Genomic DNA, 22,023 nt, shown 5'->3' with positions numbered 1-22,023 from the left:
TAAGGAAACCTTCTTTTTTTTAAATACGAGAACAAAATCTGATTAAATTGCTGGAAGAATCGTAAAAAATACCTCGAGGAATTTCCGGAGGATACCTTGGAAAACTACCGTTGAAATCTTGGAGAAATTCTTAGGAAAATTTCATCATTAAATAGATGTGACAAAGATTTTGAAAAAAATTCCAAAGAACTTCAAGAGACAACCTAGCAGACATTTTCGGAGCGATTCTTTAAAGATTTTCAAGACTTATCTCCGAAGAAACTTCTGAGAAATCACTGGCTAGATTTTGGATCAAATTTCTTGATCAGATCACAGAAAGAGCTCCCAAATAAATCTATGAAGAAGTTTTTGGAAATTTTTGGAAGGAATTTTTGGAAAACAAAATTCTACATGGAGAAGTCTTAATAAAGAAATATATATTGATTTTTTTTTGTCTGGACGATTCGTTTTCAAATTCTGATCACAGGAGGAACTCCTAATATTTTTTAGATATAATTTGTTTGAAGAAGTTGATTTCTGATGGAAGAAGTTGTTGAAAACCTGTTGTAACCGAAAAAGGATTTCTTGAAGAAATTACAAGTCTTTGGAATAATAATTGCTGGAAAGTTCCTTATGGGACTCCTAATTAGTATTGATTATGTGTAATGTGTATGTACACGAGCGCAGAAACCATATTTGAATGACAGAACCCACAACAGCATTTCGGCAGGATACCATATGTTTCATATGATAAGCACATGTTACGGTGATTTTGGAGTAAAGTGAAGTCTTTTGTGAAGAGATTTCTCGCGTCACGTTTCAAAATGACCTATGCTATCCCAGAAAACCCAAACTGTGTTGTTATATTCACCAAAATAGTTTTGATGAGAGAATTTGATGGATAGCGCCGACAGTTTTCGTTGCATAGGATTTATCGAATACGAAATCCTTCTGAAATTTATCAGGAAATCCCTCTGTAACCTCTAGCAATTTCTTCATAAAACTACAGAAAATCTTCAGAGAATCTTCCAAGAATCCCTGAGGGATTCTTCAGAAAATCCCTTCTGGGATTCCAATCTCCTCTTAGTTTCTTTCGGAAATCCTTTTGAAATTATTATACTTATCTCTCTGATCGCTCTGTGATTATTCCGAAAATCTTCCAGGATTTTTTCTTGGATTATCCCGCAAATTTTTTAGGATTTTTACGGAAATTTAGGGTTTCATCCGTAAAATTTCCCTAGAATTCTGCCGGAAATGTTTCTATGCTTGCTATCCAGAGGGATGGTTTCTTTAAAAAAGATCTGGGATTTTTCTGAATATCTTTGATGATTTTTCCAGAAATCTGTCGGGGTTCCTTACAAAAATCCCTAAGAATTTCTCCCGTCTTCAATCCATCAAAATATATTACATTAAACCATCTGATTTCTCCAGAAAACCATCAGTAATTCTTTCGTGAATGTCCCTGGAACTTTTTGGATATCCCTCTTAAATTCTATCAGGATTATTCCGATTCTTCTGGGATTCTCCCGGAAATCCGTCTGAAACTATGATTAAAAATGTATTCTTTCACTGTCTGATTATTTCATTTAAATTATTGGGATTCTTCCGGAAATCTCTATGGAATACTTTCGGAATTTCCTATCCTATCCGGAAATTCTTCTAGATATCTCTCGGGGATTTATTAAACAATGTTTTTAATGGAAATCCATCCGAAATTTTTCAAAAATTTTCCTTAAAAATTCTTTCGAGAACTCCTAGAAATTCTTCCGAAAATTGTTCGGTAATCCTCCTGGCACTTTTCTAGAAATCCTTCTTAACGGATATCCTGCTTTAGTTTTTCCAGATATCTTTCTGGGAAATTTTAGAATATCCGTTTGGAATTCTGATATTCTGATACAATCTCTCTGTGATTCTTCGGGAAATTTTTTTTGTGATTCATAAGTTAATTCCCTAGGAAATTTTCTAAAATTCTTTGTGGAATCTTCAGAAAATCCCTCTTGAGTTCAAATGGAAATCCTTAAGAAAACTTCCGGACAGCCCTCCGGGACTCTTAAAAAATAGCACTGAGTTTCTTACGGAAATGAGACGTTTTGTTAGAATCTTCACAGGATTTGGGGTTCGGGGGGAAACAGTGCATGTTAGTAAGATACGTTCGTAAGTCCATAGAGCTATTTCAGGAGTAATCTATGGAACAAAACTAAAATCCATGAACAATTTCATGAAACATCCCTGAAATAGTTCCTAAAATAAGAGAGCGGGTCATTTGGCATAAAACCATTTGGTATAAGGTCATTTGGCATAACGCCGTTTAGCATAAAGGACATTTGGCATAACAGCCATTTGGCATAATGGTCACTGCATAAATTTGAAAAAGCCAAGAAGATTCTATATGTACTGGAGTAATGTCTGGAAGAGCTTTCTAAGGAATCCTCGAATAAATCGTCTGAGCAATCTTCAATAGTCTTTCTTTTCTATTTACTTCAGGAGCCTTCGAATTGCTCATAAAATGTCCAACGTTTTTCCCATCTACAGCTTTCTTAAAGAATGAGTATTTCCTTCATTTTCACATCTTTAGCTTCATTCCGGTCAGCGGCGACTCGTAACCTCATTGTTTACCTGGACTAGGGGATACTGAAAATGTTATTGAGGCTAATTTTCAACCTAATGCAAAAAAAAACAAATGATTAAAATCAATTTTTTAGCTGTTGTCTACTCAGTAGATGCACTTTTTTGTGAAAATTCATGAATTTCTATGCGTAGAACAGGTACATTTGCGATTAGGCAATCGCCACGATACGTATCCGAGTAGAAGAAAATAACTACTGAATACCAAATTGAGGTATTCCATACCAGATAATTTCCAATACTTACAACCTGAATGAGGTATGAATGAGCCCTGCATAAGAGGTAAATACCTCAAATAATACCTCAAGCATATTCTACGAACACCAAACTGATAACTAGATCAGGTATTGTAATACCTCAATAATACTTGATGGATTTTCATAAACAAATGAAATTTTTCAATTGTAGTTCAATACCTCCAGTAGACCTCAATAGCTGTTTAATACCTCAATGAAGTATTTTTAATCGTTTTAAAGATTTGTTTCAATACTATTATAATACCAAATTATTGACAACTGAACAATACCTAATTTTGGTATGATACCAAAAAATGGTATGCATAAGTTATTGAGGAGTTATTTGTTCCTCCTCGGGATATGCTTCAAGTGGACGATTTGTCCTTTGAAGAAAGCACCACACTAGACAACGCACTGAGCCACTGATTCCAGTATGCTCTGTTTCCATTCTCGTGGGATTTTCAGCTTTCTGAGTATTTTGGCTATATGGTTAAATGAAACACTACAACAGTTTTTCGAACTGTAGAACACTTCAACAGCTTTTTTAAGCAGTACAACATTGTTTTTCAAAAAGATATCTTTTAAAAGGGTCCTATCTAACGTTGAAAGGCTCTCTTTGTTCAATAACTGAACCCTATTAAAACTTAAGTTAATAAGTTTCTTAACCTCTTCTGTTGCGTTTTTTTGTATGAGATGCTAACCAAGGACATTACGTCCCATTTGGGACAAAGCCTGCTTCTCAGATTAGTGTTCTTGTGAGCACTTCCACAGTTATTAACTGAGAGCTTTCTTTGCCGATTGACCATTTTTGCATGTGTATATCGTGTGGCAGGTACGAAGATACTCTATGCCTGGAATCGAGAAAATTTCCTTTACAAAAAGATCCTCGACCAGCGGTGATTCGAACCCATGACACTCAGCATGGTCATGCTTAATACTGCGCGTTTACCACTACGGCTATCTGGGCCCTGAAGCATATGCTATGGGCGATTTTGGAGTCATGTCAGCTCCTGTACGAAAAAAAAACGAAAAATCAAGTTCCTCACCTTCATTGAGCCGTTTCGGCGTACTGGAAGCACCGTCCCGCAGCAGCTCGGCGGGGCTGGTCGGCGGTGGCGTGTGAACCCGGGACCCGCTGGGTTTCCGCGCCGAGATCGGAGCCGAGATCGAGGGCCGCCGCGAGTTGGCCAACGTCAGCGGCCGTCCATCGTCCGAATCCCTGTCACCGGCGGTTGCTGTGGGAGAAACGGCAAAGTAAGTTAGTGAGCAGCAGAATGTTGGAAGCGGAAACACATGTCATCTACGGTCCCGGATACGGTGGTTGGGACGACATTCCGTCACGTGTGTCGTACATACCTTGCGAGTAGCATTGGCCGTAATTTTCCTTGTTGCACTGCAGCACTTTGTGCTGGATGAATCGCACAATGTCGGAGAGAGCGAACGTTTTCTGACAGGACCCGCATGTTAGGATATCTTGAGTGCCTTCAGATTCTCCGGTGTCTGAATCTGAATGGATGGGAGGGAAAAGAAAAGAAGAGTACAAGAATTAAAAATTATTATCTCATCACAGCTAATTTAATGAATTTAATTAGATTTCTGCCACTGGTTTCAACACTGGCTGCTGTACAACAAAGTCTTCGGAAAGCGATGCTGGGGGTGCGGTGGTGGAAGGGAGGGAATTCCGGTTGGGAGGCCGCTTTCTTGCGCGCCTCCCTGTTTCTAATTAAATGGAATGGGCGCGAGCTCGGAATTCTTTTCCGACGGATTGTGTCCACGCTGTGTGACTGACTGGCTCGAAGTCGAGTTCCAGCTTTTATTTTTACGAGCTACAAGAATAATAACCATTGGCCGTTAGTGTCAGAAACTGAAGGAATTCCGGTTGACACTGAAACGGGAAATTCCACTTTTGCAGGACACAATAGAGTGGGCTTAAATGGCGCTTTAGGGGGGACCCTCGGGTCAAATGGATGACGCCACAGTAACGTGACAACTAGATCCAAGAGGAACTCTTAGAGGGATGGGGAGAGCAATAAAAGTTTGTGTGAAAACACTTTCTCACAAAACTTATTTATATCGAGAGTTATAAATTGCGCTATTTTCATTTTTCGGAATTAATATAATAAATTCTGTCCCGTTCCGAAGATCCCGGACCGAAACGGACCACACCACCGAACCTAACTCATTTACCCCTCGCTGGATCGACTCCGGGGTAGTTTTATCCTCTCGCTCGGTCTCCGAAGGACAAATAAGTTCGATTTTATCTCCCTTCAAGAGCAGCAACACTACCGTCAGGAAGAGGAACGGTCGGAGGGGACAGGATAACACTATATCTATTGGAGATGTGTAATTAATGTTCTTGAAAAGTTTGGTCTCGGAACGAAGGAAGGCTGGGTGTTTAAGGATGCGGGTACCACAAAAGAAGCATCCAGCAGCCGAGGAGCAGTAGCGAAAGTAGCGGAAATAAAATTGAAATAAAAATCACTGCCAGAGCCAGAAAAGTCGTCTCCACCACACTCGGGAGAGTCATTAAAGAATGAGGGGTGTCGTCGTCTTAGCCAGCTTGCCGTCGTCATCGTAAATTAGGGGGGAGTGGGTCGAGATCAATCTACCGAATCCCGGGGACAAGTACCAGAAGCCAGTAGTAATACGGTAACGCTTTGCTGACAGTAATGTCTGTCGCCGTTGGCTGCGCGGTGGGATAATGTAGAGGTAAATTGACCAAATTGAAAACTCTTAAAGATTGAATTGAAGATTTGAGCATGCCCAACCTGAATACAATCGGTCATACAAAAACAACTCTCACTGACTTCTGAATTTGAATTGAAATTTCAATTGAACATGCTTTTCAAATAAATCTTTAAAAATTCTTCAGATTCCGTTGGGCGCCAATATGAACTTTTGTATACAATCGTTTCGCCCGTCACTCCACGGTGGAAAAACGTAGATGCAGGGCTGGTAGCGACTGAGTGTCTTGAATACAACTTTCCGGAAGTTTAGATACTACTTGCCGAAAAAAGAGACCAAACAGAATAAAAAAAAAAAAAACCAGAAAGGGACAAATATACAAAAAAAGCAAGAACTAGGAGTTAAGATATTTATTTTTCAGAGAATTTTATCAAACATTTCTCTAAGAATATCTTTGATATTTTTTGTGGGTGTTCTCCCACGATATTACGATACGATATTACTATTCGTTTTTCTGTACTCCTTTTTTAGTTTTTTATTTGAAGAAAAACTGATTGTTTTGCATTCTGTTTCAAATAATGTCATTTTATAATTTTTGACCAGTACCGGTATCTTAGATATCGATTGCATTTGATAGATTGCATTAAGATTCATTTGAAATGGATCTATATGTTTCTATACAATAGAAAGTTGGTTTTATGTTATGGGTAACTATGATAATGAGTATGGAAACAAATGAAAGTAAACAACTAACGTTATTTTATTTATATGATGCGTGGCGTAGGCAGATTTTTTTTTCTAGGAACAGTACGGGTCTTTACAAGAAAAAAAAATTGACCAGCATACACAAAAAAACACTTTTTCAAACCTCCCTTTTCTTAAATACGTTCTAAACTGCAAAACCAGTCATATTGTGTATTGCAATACCAAATTATCTCAGATTTATGCACAAAAAATGAAAACAAGAACATCAAAAAACAAATTCCGGATAATCGAGTCTAAAATTCCGGATAATCGAATCCCGGATAATCGAGTCCCCGGATAATCGAGTCCGACCTGTACGATGCAAACTGAATAATTCATTGTAACGTAGGGTCAATTTACAGTACTTGCAAGGCGTCTGGAGCCAATTCAGGAACCATGGAAAAGGACATCAATCCGATGATTGCAAACCTTATCATGCGATCTGATTGTGATTAGATGTTACCTCAGTGATTATATCAGGAATTCCTACAAAGAATCTACCAGATTATTTTCAAGAAAGTCCAAGTCCTCCAATTTATTTTATCAAATGATTCTATTATCGTTTTCTTTAGGACTTCCTCCAAGATTCTCGTTTTGGACGTCTTCCACAATTTAGTCAGTAATTTCTCCAGATTTTTCTAGGATTTTCTATAAAATTTTTCTAGAAGAGTAACTGTAGAGAATCCTCTAAAAGCTCCTTCAGGAATTCTTCCAGGAATTCTTCCATTTTTCAAAGAAACCTCAAATAGTTTTTGAGTCATATTTAAGAGATGTCTCCTTCAGGATTTATTCTAAGAAATTGTTGGAGATTTTTCTTCAAATCCAGGAGATATTTCGGAAGGAAGTGCTTAAGTAATATTGGATAAAATTTAATTGATTTCTCATTTCGACATGATTGTTTGTGTGTCCGTAGTAATAGTCCGATATGAGAAAATTACCTCAAATGGAAGCTCTGTTGTATGTCTAACTATTCATGAGATGAACTTAAAATTTATCTTATATTTTAGGATACCGATGCAATTGAGTTGAAAAATTCGTGCGGCCCGCGGGCTAGACTGATTTTTTTTTTAGTTTTCATCGCTGCAAACTAAAAAAAATTCATGGTAGGCAAAATACTTGATGTAAAAATGAAATGGCGTAAATTTGATGGAATTTGAACTTACAAATACGCCAATCTAATGGATCATATCCTGCATGGAACCCTTGAAAATTTTATGAGAAATTTGTGTAATAATGATCGGAGTAATAACTGAAAAACTAAAAATAGCTTTAACATGATATATTACTCGATAAATTGTTAAGAACTCTTGTTGGAATTCATATGAAACTGCCTGGAAGGTTAACTGATAAAATGACCAAGGAATTCTTGTGAATCGTTCTGAAAAATTCACTAAACTGCAAAAACTCTAAATTGAACCTTTAAGAATTTTCCTGGAAGAACTCCTGTAGGAATCTTTGGAGGATCTCCTAAAATAACTACTGGGGAAATCGATTATGCTACTTTCCCCCGAATGTCGTTTCTTCGAATGTCATTTCCCGAATGCCAGATCCACGAATGACCCGTTTTCCCGAACAGTGATGCAATTCAAATAGGTGGAAGAAAACATTTAGTGACAGGGTGCTGGTCTCTTTTTATTGTTGATCATTCGAACTAGAATGATCAGTAATAAAATAAAGAGATATTTGGACATTCTCGACTAAATACACCTTGCCAAAAATGCTGAGAACGATGAAACTAAAAAAATCGCCAATCAATTAAAGAAGGGTCAGATGACCAGTTCGTTCAACACCTGGAAGTGCAAAATATTATGACAATTATGAGAGCTCAAAACTTTCCGGTGAACTGGGCTGTTCGGGGAACTGGCATTCGCGAACTCGCGTTCAGGGAAACACCATCCGGGAAAATCGATGAAAGAATTAGTCAAACATATCTAGAGAAAATCCTGAAGTAGTCCATGCGAAATAACTGGTGGTAACAGCGTTGGATTGCTCACGGATTTCCTGAAACAAATTCTGAAGAAGTACTCTCCAAGAATTGCTTGAAACGCCGTTGTAAGGATTTCTGGGAGAATTGGTGGAGGAATCACAAGAAGAATTTCTGGAGAGATCTCTGGAGAAGTCCCTGAAAATTTTCCAAAACCTATCGCTAACGAAAAACAATATCAGAAGATTCTGAGAACAAAAATCATGTAGAATCTGTCGTATAGTTGCGTAATAGTAACTGAAGGTATCCCTAGAACCTAGTTCAACTAGAACCTAGTTGAATAATACGATAGAGCGTGTTCTTGCTACTACTTTGGTGAATACGCTCAAATAACAGATATATCATATATAAACTTTATTTATAAAATTGGATCCATATTCGAACCTTGACACTTTTGACTATGTTTGGCGTTCACTTAGTCGCAAAAACGCCACAGGGGTTTAACTTTTTAACACTGGGGTTGTTCTAATCTGAACTTTTGGAAGGGACACGAAAACAAAATACACCAACAATTTGAGTTTGAACCAAAAGGTGTGACAAAATCTAAAAAACCGGAAAAAATTGATATTTGGAATTATGCCGAAGAAAAACGCTTAAAAATTGAGTAAATTTGAGTTTCTGGCCTAAACTCAAGCGTTTAGTACTGAAATTGAGATAGGGCTCTAGAATCCAATTGAATGTTATTATTCCCATTTCTATCGCTTCACAAATAGCTTATTACCACAAAAATATTGAAATCACGATAGCTTCCTTGTTTTTTTTTTAATATTTTCTTACAAGTTATCGAAAATTTCTTATATATTCAGAATCTGTGCAGATATTGGTCCGGATTTGAAAATATTCCGACGTTCCTTGGGAACTTCTCAAAGAACTGTTTCGAAAGGGGAATAACCAACATGAGGAAAAATCTGTGATATTTACGTAGGTTATGGCAAAGCGTCAGTCTTCCACGGAATTTCGAAATATCTTTCTATCCAGATGACCAATAATTTAAATAGGCACAAATTGTTTTTTTTTTATTTGAGTCTTTGAAGAACTTGTTAGAAAATGGTGCAAAAATATTGAAAAAAAACAAAAGTTAACCTGATCTAAATGAACTGTTGGTATTAAAAAGCGATGCTGCTAATTCAAAGTTCTAGAAGAAAATATGGAAATTTTAACCACATTTGTTTGTCCAATTTTCCCAAACATCAACACCACTGTTCCGTCACATCGCCGGTGCAATGTTGAAGTGACCTATTTGCCCCCGAATAAAAGATGTGTATCTCGATGAATACGTTCGTTCGCTTGTTCGTTCGTTCTTCATCTGGGAGGACATTAGTTTCACTGCTACCGCCGCCGCCACCACATCGAAAGGGATTCGATTTTTACGACCATTCAGAAGGATCGAAACAATTAATATGGTAATTTCGGCCACTTTGCCACACCGCATTGGCATACAATCTTGCGGATTGCGAGAGCGCAAGGATTCCAATTTGGGACCGGCGATGCGAAAAGCATAATCAATAAATTATTTGACGAGGCTCTCTGTGGCCGCTACAGGATATATGTATTCATAAATTTCGACACGAATTGATGGTTTTGTGACATCGATTGGTGTAACTCCTCCTCGAATGGTGTATGTCAAGCTGAGATGGATGAGGATAAAGATAAATTTTATTGGTCATTTGGAGAGGATGAAGAATGGGGGCTCAGATGGGAGTTTTGATGTGGCGAATAGTGTGGCGAATAGATCTCATAAGTAATTAGCAGAGACGAAAAAAAGCTAAATTGGATGGTTTCTGATTAGAAAAGATAAAGAAATGACGCCGAAGGAGAAACCATTGATTTTTTTGGTTCAATGAAAAATAAACTACACTTACGACACGACAGAATCCCAAAAGGATTCGATTCAGAATCCCAACAGGATTTTATCCTGAATACCGACAGGATAATTTACACAAGGTCCTTAACGAAGGTCGTCGATGACACACAATTTTCTAAGGCTTTGGGGCATAGATGGTAGTATGTTCTTTCCGGATAACTGTCTTTTACGGTTTTGGTCCAGAGAAAAATCTTTTTACGAAAAACGATTTTCCGTGTCATGAACAATTACTGATTTATCGATCAATACAATGAGGAAGTAATAAGTAAATCGAGCTTGTTCAGACACACCAAAAATTCGAGTAAACCATCATCTTCATCTTCTTTTTCTTGGCTCTACGGTCCACGGTAAAAAGGAGCAAGCTATTATACTCCGAAAAATGACATTTGGCAGTGACGTCATTCCTATCGCAAACTCGAACGAGTTGCAAAAGAAAGCAAGGCACCGTGCTACGGTCATTAATGGGGCTCTGCACAAAAATCATTCTCTCTCTTTCACTCTACTATAAATTAGTAAACAACAAGGCCAGTAAACGTCAAAATCTCATACTTAATCAAAACAGTGCAGAGCCCCATACCAGAATGTATTCGATTATTCCAAATCGACAAACTCCCACATGTCTCCTGTCAGCAACCCGGAGCAGCAGCTGATCGTCCTCCATATTGTACAGCCTCCTGAATAACTGTCAATTCCTGTCAGTATCCGTGTGGACAATACACGACTGATGATTGACCGATTCTGTTTCCCTTGTGCTCTACATATCCTGCACACTCAATATCTACTGTAAAGCCACATTTGCTCCGGTTATCGAATTATGAAGCGAAATATTAAGCCCCTCGTCATTTCGAACAATAATGGATAGATGCAGTTGCCATGACTGCACCTATGTGCACCGAAATAATTACCAGATTTGCAGGAGAAAGTTATGGCACCATTTCGTCCGTTATTCGCACTCCCGTTTCCGACCTCGGGATTAATAACATAATGGCTAAATCCAATCTGATTCAACCACAGTTTTAGAAAAAAGTATCCTCGGTTGAATTAGCACTGTAAATCCATTAGAATTTCGCCGCAACAACCGTCCCATTACCGAACAAAAAAAGGTTGCAGTTTCCATTCCGCAAATCGCTGTGTCAAAAAACTGCATTAGAGAAGGTTTTTGTGTGGCCAATAAATTTCAGTGAAATGCCACTTTCCCACTCACATGTGCTACACATTTCCATCCCATCCCATGGTCGTTAGCGCGTTGTTTAAAATCCCAAACTCTCCGAACTGAAGCACTCTCGGCAGCTATCGATGTTTGAAACCAACCTATCAATTATCGGTTGATTTCCTCGACCAGCCGCTCATTGCTTCACCCCCTTTCGTTCTCATTGATCCATTCATTGCCCGAGCTGACTGAAAGCTGATTGCGGCTCCCGTATTGGCTACCCAACCGACCGACCGACCACCACTTCTCCTTCTGGTTTTATCTGTTTGCTTTAGTTTTTAAATTTCCGTCGATACCGCTCGCTTGTCCGATTCTGATGGGCTCTTGTCCGTTCGTTCGGGTTTTCTCACACACGCACGCACACCCCATTCGGTCGGGGAAGCGAACGGCCTTGTCGGATATTGGTCACTCGGTCCGAAAATCGGTGGGACGCCCATTTTTCTCTTCTCGTGTTCTCTTTTGGCTACCGTCTCTTCTTGGACGTTGTTGTTGCTGGTTTTTGGTAGGTTTTCGGTTGTCCGTTCCCGCAGTGGTCGTCTTCTCCTCGGCATGCTTCTTTCGCTTTGTACGAACGTGTGTGCTGGTAATTCCTTTGTTCGTTATCCTTTACCTGATGTGGCTCTGATGGAACTGGTTGCGTACTGAGCACACGAAGATTACCGAAGCGCTCGCTGACCACTGGTCAGCCTGCTTGGATCGCACACGAATCCGAATGTCGAAGTGGAAGGGGTTAACACTTCGAAAGGGACGTGCGCTCGAATTGATTCTCTCATCCCGACAATGTAATTCGACGTTTGATTGAAGATTTATGTCCTCGAGGGGGTTTATGTTCTGGGCCGTTCTCCCTGTCAGGAAATTGATGTGTGTTCAATAATTAAATTTAATTAATTTGTGACACGACCGAATGGACAGTGCCAATCCAGTGCTCCAGGGGTTACCGGGGCTTTGCGCTCTGTCGCCGAGCAAGGGAATTACACAATCATGGGTCGATGTGTAAATATCACGCAAAAGAGCCTAATCCCACTCGCATAGCTTCAGGGGATTATTTGCTCTAGTTATATATGTTTTAATACATTCATCCCCCTCGTCGCAGTGACTTCTGTATGGGACGAGGTATGGATTTCCGAACCGCAGAAACCGTACCCGGCGACGAACGGCTCTAGTTTTATTAATTTAATGACATAAGCGACTGGCCGCGTACTTTGCGTGTTTACCACTGGCTCCCGGGTTTCGACAGCAGGTTGCGTCGTCCCTTCTGTTCGACCTCAAATAATTCCGCTTTATTTGCTTGTTGTTTTGCCCATTTGCGCAAGAAACTTGCCGAACTCTATGTTGTTTGCTTATCAGCTAATCTCGATTGTTCTTTTTTGACTGGTTCCAATTTGTTGCTGTCATTATTCAACCAGCCAGCCAGCAGCTCCCGGACGACATTGTCCGCCAATACGGCGAGAAACGTCAACCGTCGTCGTCATCTCAGTGGCAGAAAAACAAAGCCATATCGTCCAGGCGTCGTCTCCCCGCACGTACGTTGCCTCCAGTCCCGGTCACCCGGGAACGACCGACAACTGGCAGGTTCATTTATCAAATTATTGATAGTTTTGCCATCCGTTTTCGCCCTTGCCCGAACATTTGGCCGATAAGCGCACCGGAATCGAAGGAAGCCGGAAAAATAAAGAATAGCTCGCGGAGAATCGATAGCCGTGTTTTCCCATCGAGCCAGAATTAATCTAATAAATATACGATTGTGAGCTTCGGGTTCGGTTCGGGGGGCTGGGGTGGAGGCGACTACCGGACCGATCAATGTCCGCCGGAGTCTCCGAGGAGCGGACCACCACATCGCGCAAAAACAAGAATCCGAGACGTGGAGCGAAAGCAGAATCGTGACATCAAGGACGAAGACGGCAACGACAATGGCCAGGGAGTTCAGCGACAGAACAATCGAATCTCTCATGTGAACGGATTAGCGATAAGAGAATTGACTTGTGAGTGGGTGGCGCTGGGTTGTCGACTTTGGTTGATGGGGAATGGTTTCGACTTCTTTTACGGATGACCAGGCAGATGATGTAATAAACAGAAGTGCTCTTTTTTGGAACGGAAAATTAGAAAGATAATTATCGAACGATTTATCGATGGTTAACTAGTCATAGAATTAAATGTTCCCTTTTGAATAGTGTAAAAATTTCAACAATATTCTTATTACGATCCCGAGGATTGCTAATTCTTCAACATAATACCAAGTTAAATGGTTCTTCATAACTGATGGTTTAAGTAAAACAAATCTGTTTGATTCGGCTCCGTAATGCATAATACAACTTGAGCCTGCCGAATAAATCATTAAAAAAACATGAATTTAAAATATTTTGATAAAATTTGAATAGAAAGTGGTTGTACCTAAGCTAAATCCTGAATCCTGGCTTCAGAGCACATTTCTATCGGAATTATGAACAGAATCCTTTCAAGAATCTGAAAAGAATCCTTTCGGGAATCTGAATTGAATCCTGTCGGTTATTATGAGCATAATTCTAGAATCCCAATAAATAAAAAGAAAAATGCTGTCGGGGCTCTGCTATTCAGAATTCCAACAAGATTCTTATCCATATTCTGTGTGGTGATGTTGAAATTCTGAACAGAATCCAGTGTGGATTCTGAATGGATTCCTGTAGAGATTTTTAATTTGATTTTGTGGGGATTCTGAACAGAGTCCTCTCGGGACTCAGAACAGAATCCTTTCAGAATTAAGATTTCTTAGCATAATCCTGTCGGGATTCTGATCAGAATCCTGTCGGGATTCTTAACGGAATTCCCTAGGGATTCTGAATGAAATTCTGTCGAAATTCTGAACAAAATTCTGTCGGGATTTCTTAGCATCCTGTCGAAATTCTCAGCGAATCCTGTCGATATTCTTAGCAGAATCCTGTCGGGATTCTTAGCAGAATCCTGTCGGGATTCTTAGCAGAATCCTGTCGGGATTCTGAACAGAATTCTCCAGGGATTCTGAGTAGAATTCTGTCGGGATTATGAGCAGAATTCTGACGAAATTCTTAGCAATCGGAACGGAACGAACGGAATCCAGTAGAGATTTTTAATTTGAATTTGTGGGGATTCTGAACAGAGTCCTCTCGGGCTTCAGAACAGAATTCTTTCAGAATTTAGATCAGAATCCTGTCGAGATTCTGAGCAGAATCCTGTCGAGATTCTTAGTAGAATCCTGTCGGGATTCTTATCATAATCCTGTCGGGATTCTGAACAGAACTCTCTAGGGATTCTTAGCAGAATCCTGTCGGGATTCTGAACGGATTTCTGTCGCGATTCTGAACAGAATTTCTGTCGGGGTTCTGAACAGAATTTTATAGGGATGCTGAACGGAATTCTGTCGGAATTGTAAACAGAATTCTGTCGGGATTCTGAGCAGAATTCTGACGAAATTCTCAGCAGAATCCTGTCGGGATTCTTAAGATAATCCTGTCGGGATTCTTAACAGAATTCTGTAGGGATTCTGAACAGAATTCTGTCGGGATTCTGAACAGAATTCTGTCGGGATTCTTAGCAGAATCCTGTCGAAATTCTCAGCAGAATCCTGTCGAGATTCTTAGCAGAATTCTGTCGGGATTCTTAGCAGAATCCTGTCGGGATTCTGAGCAGAATTCTATAGGGATTCTGAACGAAATTCTGTCGGAATTGTGAACAGAATTCTGTCGGGATTCTGAGCAGAATTCTGACAAAATTCTCAGCAGAATCCTGTCGGGATTCTGAACGGATTTCTGTCGGGATTCTGAGGGGAATCATGTCGAAATTCTCAGCAGAATCCTGTCGGTATTCTTAGCAGAATCCTGTCTGGATTCTGAACGGATTACTGTCAGGATTGTGAACGGAATTCTGTCTGGATTCTGAACAGAATTCTGTCGAGGTTCTGAACAAATTCTGTCGGGATTCTGAACGGAATTTTGTCGGGATTGTGAACAAAATTCTGTCGAGATTTCTGACGAAATTCTTAGCAGAATCCTGTAGGTTTTCTGAACGGAATTCTGTCGGGGTTCTGAACGGAATTCTGAACAGAATCCTGTCGAGATTCTGAACGGAATTCTGTCGGGATTGTGAACAGAATTCTGTCGAGATTCTGAGCAGAATTCTGACGAAATTCTTAGCAGCATCCTGTCGGGCTTCTGAACGGAATTCTGTCGGGATTCTGAACGGAAAGCTGTCGGGTATCTGAACAGAATTCATTCAGGATTCTGAGCAAAGTCCTGTCGGGATTCTCAGCAGAATCTAGTCAGGATTCTTAGCAGAATCCTGTCGGGAATCAAAATAAAATTCTGTCGTGGTTAAGAATAGAATTCTATTGGGATTCTGAATCGAATCCTGTCGGAATTCTGAATAGAAAAATTCTTTCGGGATTCTGAACAGAATCCAGTCGGGAGCTAAAACCAGTTTTGTTTAATATTCTTCGTTAAAAAATCGTAAGTGTAACTTCCCAAAAGCTTTAGTATTGCACTGTTATAATCGCAAGAGAGCGAAAAAGGAGAGAATCTCTCATTGTTACATAGATTTTTTTGAAAAGTTATGCGAAAGTTGTTTGTTAAAGACTTTTCCTACCTTCTGCGAACCAACTTTTTAAAGGACTGTTGTCCGTCAAAAACTACGTATACTTTCTTCAGACCAATTCCTTAGAAGACAGTTTCCTATTGAGAACTTAGTTTCCAGTATTTTTCCTCCTTATGCACGGATCACATTACCGACCAAAAGTGATTCTCAGTTTTTTCTTTTTACTTCTTCACAAAAAAGCTTCTTTCCCGTGGTGACTGTGGAGGTGCAAAGCTAATCTTGGTCTATGGAAGCAACAATCACTACACAGTACCATTCCTTCCCCATCCCAACTGACTGTAAGGACTTGGCCGGTGTCGTTATTGATAAAGAATGTGAGAGCGGCTAAAATGTGCACCTCGAGAGTGAGCGGAAAGTCTCATCGCTTAGTCATTTGAATTGAAGTGCAATTCTTAATAGTTGCAATCAATCACAAAGTAGCAATCATCGATATGTATAGTCAGTCTATACCATGGTACGCTTTGCTTCTGCCGATCAAAATCTTGGAAAGCCATTATCAAAGCTGCTTGAAAAATGTGTTCAGATGACTATGAACAATAACCAGGCTGAAAAAGTGTTGTCTTGGACGAAGTTGTTCATGAGAGTAAGAACAATTTGGCTGTGGAAACAAACATTCAGATTTTCTTCAGATATGTGGCGTTAGTGACGAAAGGTGTACGTAGACCCGGATTTACTAATAAGTGGCCCAGGAGCTACTAAGGAATTAAATTAGAACATCCGGATCTCAATATGAATCTTGTTAAAGTTAAAAAAAATGCAAGAAATCCCTCTGAGGATCTCGAAAATAACGTGACAATTGAAGAAATATTTGAAATTCATAACTAATCTTATCAAAAATCTACTAAGAAAATCACCACCGCAAAAAAATATCTACAGAAACTCATCAAAGATGTCATAATGAGTTTGGAAGATTGTCTCCCTGAGATCTTTGGAGGGGTGTCCAATCAGACACCTACTAGAGAACAATGTTTCAATGCTCCAAAGTTTTCATAAGAAGTGTCCTTTTAGAAGTTCACGAGGCCTACCAATATTTTGAGCAAGCAGTCCTCCAAGGTTCTCGGGAAGAGCCCGCCAGAAATTTGTTTAGAAATCAACCTACAATCTTCTCAGTACTCTACGAAGAACGTCATGAAAAGTATGCCAAAAATATCCCAGATAAAAGAAGGAATTTTGAGCACTACAAAAAATCATGATTAGAATTACGAGAAAATCCACAAAAAAAAATCTTATCTGAAATCAAAAATCATCAAATAACTAGTCACAAGTCTATCATAGATCGTCAAGACTCCTACTAAGAATAAAGATTGGACTCGGAAAAAATGCAACACTTTGTTTTGGGTGTAGCTTTCAATCTCGTGGATAAAAAATAATGAAAGTATGGGTAATACTTGTTTAGAGTGTTATGTTTATGTGTACAAAATTCAATCTGTCAAGTAGTGTTCAATCGGGATTCAATGGATCGGCAAAAGGTTTGGAATCCCACCATTTTACCGTGTCCCGCATTCTAAAGATGTTCCAGGAGACGAAGACCATCGAGCGGGCGCGCTGGAAGCGGCCGAAAGCCGAAAACGGAATACCCAGAGAAGGCGCGGAAGATAAGGCAGCACTTTGAGAATAACCCGAACCTTTCTCGAGAAGTGGTCAAAAAGGTCAATTCGTCGAAATGGTTTGTCCAGCAGACCATGAAGCGGGCTGGGCTACGTGTTTTTTAAGGTCAGGAAGGCGTCAAACCGGACTGACATGCAAAACACGGTGGCCAAATTGGCGTGCGCGGGAAGCTGTACCGTGAGTGGCTGGTCAGTGGACGACAGACATACATAAGGCGGAGTTTTTTTGTCGGTACGTTCCGCAAGGAGGTTCCGGAAGAGAAAGATTGACAAAGACGCTAAGAAGTACTGTTGTGGCAGGTGATCTGCGAGTGCGGACGGTACATCAAGCCGTTCGTTACAACCCTGCACCATAGACGTGCAGATTTATCGAAAGGAATGCTTGCAGAAGCGCTTGCTGCCCTTCCTCTTCTCTCACCGTGGTTCACGCTGTTCTGGCCGGATCTCGCTTCGTTGCCATTACGCCATGCCTGTAATGGATTGGTACGAAGCGAAGGGCGTTAATGTGGTCCCGAAGGAGGCGAACACCAAATACACCAGAACTTCGTCCGATCGAAAAGTTTCAGGCGATGATGAAGAAGAAGTTAAGAAAAGCGGAAAAAGATTCAAAACCGAGATGAAACTTTGAAGAAATCTGAAAAGGAATTCTGTAAGAAAGATTCGCTTTGAGACCTGACGAAAACCTTACTCTTCAAAGGAAAATTGATTCAGCGCTTTTTGGCTGGTTCTGTGAAAAAAGCACAATACAGACAATAGATACAACTACAAACAAAATACGAGTTAGGGATAGAACCCGTCAGCCATGAAGCCGAACCGTTAGATGCATCAACCCAGAAGCTTTTAAGGTTCCATTTTTTGTTCAGCCCTATTGGATTGTATTAAGTCCCGACACGTAATCGTTAATTAATGCGTAAACTTCCCAGCAAAGCCAAGGGCAATGCATTTTTTGTTTCTTAGATGTCCTCGGCATTCACCGTAAAATATTACTCGGCAAAAGATTGCAATTTTTCAAAAAACTACAAAGCTTCCGACGCAGAACTTAAGGGCACTGCAGTTCCTGTGACAGAAAAACCGAACTTCCGACTGCATTGTCCAGCAGTGCTCGGAACTCGTAGTCCCAACTGCAGCAATGCAATTCAGTAGTTTCAACTGCAAGTCATCGCCGACGAAACCAACAGCTGTTGGCTGGAGCTGCATCGAAGCACCACGAACCCTGAAGAGTCCTCCAACTGCAACAACGAACTTCAACGTCCGAATAAAGCTTGACAACCGCGCGCCGATCCGTTGAGGAAGCAAGAGGCGGCCACTTACCCTTGATGTCGCAGTTTCGTCCGGCATGTGTGATGGAAACGTTTCGGGTTCGATGGGATTTTGTCCCCTTCCTTCGGGAAGGGTGCCAATCCGTGACCAACGACTGGAGTTATGTGGAGGCGGGTTAGGGCTGGCATTCTACTGAAGTTAGGGTTCAACCGGTCAACTTCTTGGCCGCTTGCTGACATTATTTTTATTATATTTACAAGGACATTCGGTTTTACTGCCGAGTTGACCGGGCAAGGGCAAAACCGGGGAAAGGCTTTATACTGCGAGCGAGCACCCAAATTGAATGGGATTCTGTTTTCGGTCGGGGTGAGTCGCAAAAGATTGTTTCTTCGCCGAGAAGGGGACCAAATCTTCGCATCCTCCGAGGCATCAGCGGATCTCGCATTAGGGGACTCGTTCGGTTCAGGAAATTGCGTCGATTGTCTATTAAATCGGGCAATTGGACCAGAAATGAGGAGATGTTTAAACGGTGCTCGTCGCCGCATTCCGAAATTGAAGCGATAAAATTTTATTAACAACCGAAACCAATTCCTGGGCTCATTATAATCGCGAATTGGCTGGTAATATCGGTTTCGGAATTGACTGCGGTAGTAGTGCCCTATATCAACAGGGGTATTAATTGAAAGATTTCGATGAAGACAGCAAAATTGTTTGTTCGTTCAGCGACTAGATGTGATTGACTTTCGATGAATAAATTTACACGTGGTGAATCTTACAGAGCAAACACTGACAAACACACAAACACGAACAAGGGAAGGGTCTATCAGCTGATTTAGCGGTTTTGCGAGAAAAAATATGGGGTGAGTGAACAAATTGTGCGATTCGAATGTGCTCTAAGCAAACAATAGGCGCTACAGTTATGGAGCTAGGGGTGGCTTTACAAAATAGATATCAAATAATGTCCATCAGAGGCATTGAATAGGTGATTGCAAGGACGTGGCCGGCGTCAGTTTTGAATAGTAAAGAGCGCACTGAAAAGAGTACTGTAAAACTTGATATCTAAACAATGTTGGGTAAACTACCACTTAAATCTCAATGATTGAGTTCTCTCGCGAGAGTAAATTCATTCGAGATCTGGCTTCAAAAAACTCACTTCATGAGGTTTTGATGCAAAATCACTTTGCGTGAGCGTGAATGCCGCCAAAAATGACTCAATCACAAGATGCGTGAGCAACAACTCAACTTTATTGAGAAATATCTTGTTATTTTTCCCAGAAAGCAATCTGTATTTGAGAATCAACGGACCCACCTTTTCCCGTCCTCCTAGGCTGCCCCTGACGGCGCAGATTCACTCACACGTGGCCATAAAAATTCATATCGGTTCATAATCAAACAATAAGGGATGAATGAAACCGAGAACTTTCGGCTTCCAGTGCTGACCGGGGAAAGGTCTTTCCTCCGTCGTCAATTGTTACGTCGTCGTTCGACTACCACGTATATTTATTTATTTATTCATAAAGATTTTGATTGAAATCGAAAACAGAGAGCTGGGCGGGGCGGGCCGTGGCAGCCTCTCGTCAAACCGAAAGTAAACCAGCGAAAGAATAGCGTTCCAAATTCGATTAGGAAGTTGTAAATGATATTGGGACATGATGCGGTGGCTCGCTCACTCCTGTCAATTTGCCGACAACGTCCGGAGAAAAGGACTCGCCAGCAAAAAAACTGGGAAGAGAAAACGACCGAAATGAACGGCTGTCGGTATTTCCAGTGATTATAGCGTTCACTGGAACCGAAATATGTCCAAATTTGGCCTCCCCTGATGCTGCGGCCGCCGGATCAGAAGTCATACGAGAACGGTAACAACGGCCCCGGGGCAGAGTAGAACGCACGTTCCCCGCTTGCAGTTCTACCCGATTGAGGAAAAATTCTGAAGAATGCCAAACTAGGATATTCCATATCAGATAACTTTCAATACTTACAAGCTGCATCAAATATTAAGATCTCTGCATAAGAGGTAAAATACCCTCAAATAAATATATTAGCCTATTCTACAAATACTAATTGTGGAATAATACCATAATATGGTATGCATAGATAAATACGAGTTATTCGTTCCTGCTCGGGCCTTGATGACGACGAGGACAACTCTCTAGCGATGCGCACGTTTGCCCCATGGTCGCTTTGTTTATATGCACGATAACAGAATTAGCGTAACTAGGCCAGAACCCCGTTTGGAGGAACCCGGTTGGAATGACTTCACTTTCACTCGCCTTCCCGATGTGTATATGGTCGAATTCGAAGATAAACGCGTGGTGGCTGTGAGTCAAGGCTTGTATTCTGAGAACACGCAGCAACCGCACGGAGGTAATTTCCGGGTCGCAGACTACGGAAGGTGATGGCTAGTAAGTTTATCAGCAGCACGGCTTATTCGCAGGTGAAACCGGATCAACGTTCGAGGTGTGTAAACTATGCCACGTTGGCGAGGTCGATTCCATTCCATTGTTCGAATGGCAGTGATGCCAGGTCCGGTGTGGAACCACAGTAAGCCACCGACACAGAGACTTTTCCCGCCAAAGCACACGTCGTAGAGATCCGATAAGCGTTCAACACCTCTCCAACTCAACGACATCTGTACAATCTCTAGCCCGTGCCCTTTGGACACACGCCCACTGCCGCAGATAACACACCGGTCGATCGGAATCAATACTGCGGGGCTATCACTGGGCCTAACTGCCACCTCCAAAGCAGCTGCGTCCAGAAATGTCTTCTGCCTGCATCGACGGAGGGGGGGACTAATCCCTTTGCCTGCTCGCGGGCGCCTCACAGCGCCATCGTCATCCAATCAATCATACTTCACCGTGTAGGTATACCAGCATATGCAGCACCGGCGCGCGCGCTGTTCACCACCAGGTAGAATGTATCCATTTGTGTCACCCACCCACGCAATCAGCAATTACCGCCGCCGCCGCCGCCACCTTTCGCAGCGTGTCGACTCGAAGCGGGTGGTTGTTCCCTTCGACATGGTTCCGATCGATATCTACCAGCAGTGCGATACATTTGTTGTTTTGCACAGCGATAAGAGGGACCGAGGTGTCGAATCCGTCCGCCGCGTTGCGGGTTCCGTCCTGTGTCTGTATGTTGGTGATAAAGCGGACACTTCTGGGCGAGGCGTGGTACAGTCAAATTTGTACGCAGTCGGGACGACTGAAGGTATTGTGCGCCGAAAT

The 22,023-nt window shown here is 41.1% G+C and overlaps 1 protein-coding gene across 1 annotated transcript; it reads right to left on the bottom strand.

Moving 5' to 3' along the window:
• Positions 1-3,886: 3,886 nt before the first annotated feature.
• LOC110681292 (B-cell lymphoma/leukemia 11B-like) lies at positions 3,887-4,362 on the bottom strand (the record flags this gene model as incomplete). Its single annotated transcript, XM_021857053.1, has 2 exons — positions 3,887-4,075; positions 4,197-4,362. Coding segments are annotated over 2 exons (355 nt in total), but the record flags the coding sequence as incomplete, so codon positions are not given.
• Between the last annotated feature and the right edge of the window lie 17,661 nt (positions 4,363-22,023).

The sequence above is a fragment of the Aedes aegypti genome, unplaced genomic scaffold (genome assembly GCF_002204515.2).
Source record: "Aedes aegypti strain LVP_AGWG unplaced genomic scaffold, AaegL5.0 Primary Assembly AGWG_AaegL5_hic_scaff_674_PBJ_arrow, whole genome shotgun sequence".
Lineage (NCBI taxonomy): Eukaryota > Metazoa > Arthropoda > Insecta > Diptera > Culicidae > Aedes > Aedes aegypti.
Note: the sequence above shows the minus strand (reverse complement) of the source record. Positions and strands in the feature narration are given on the sequence as shown.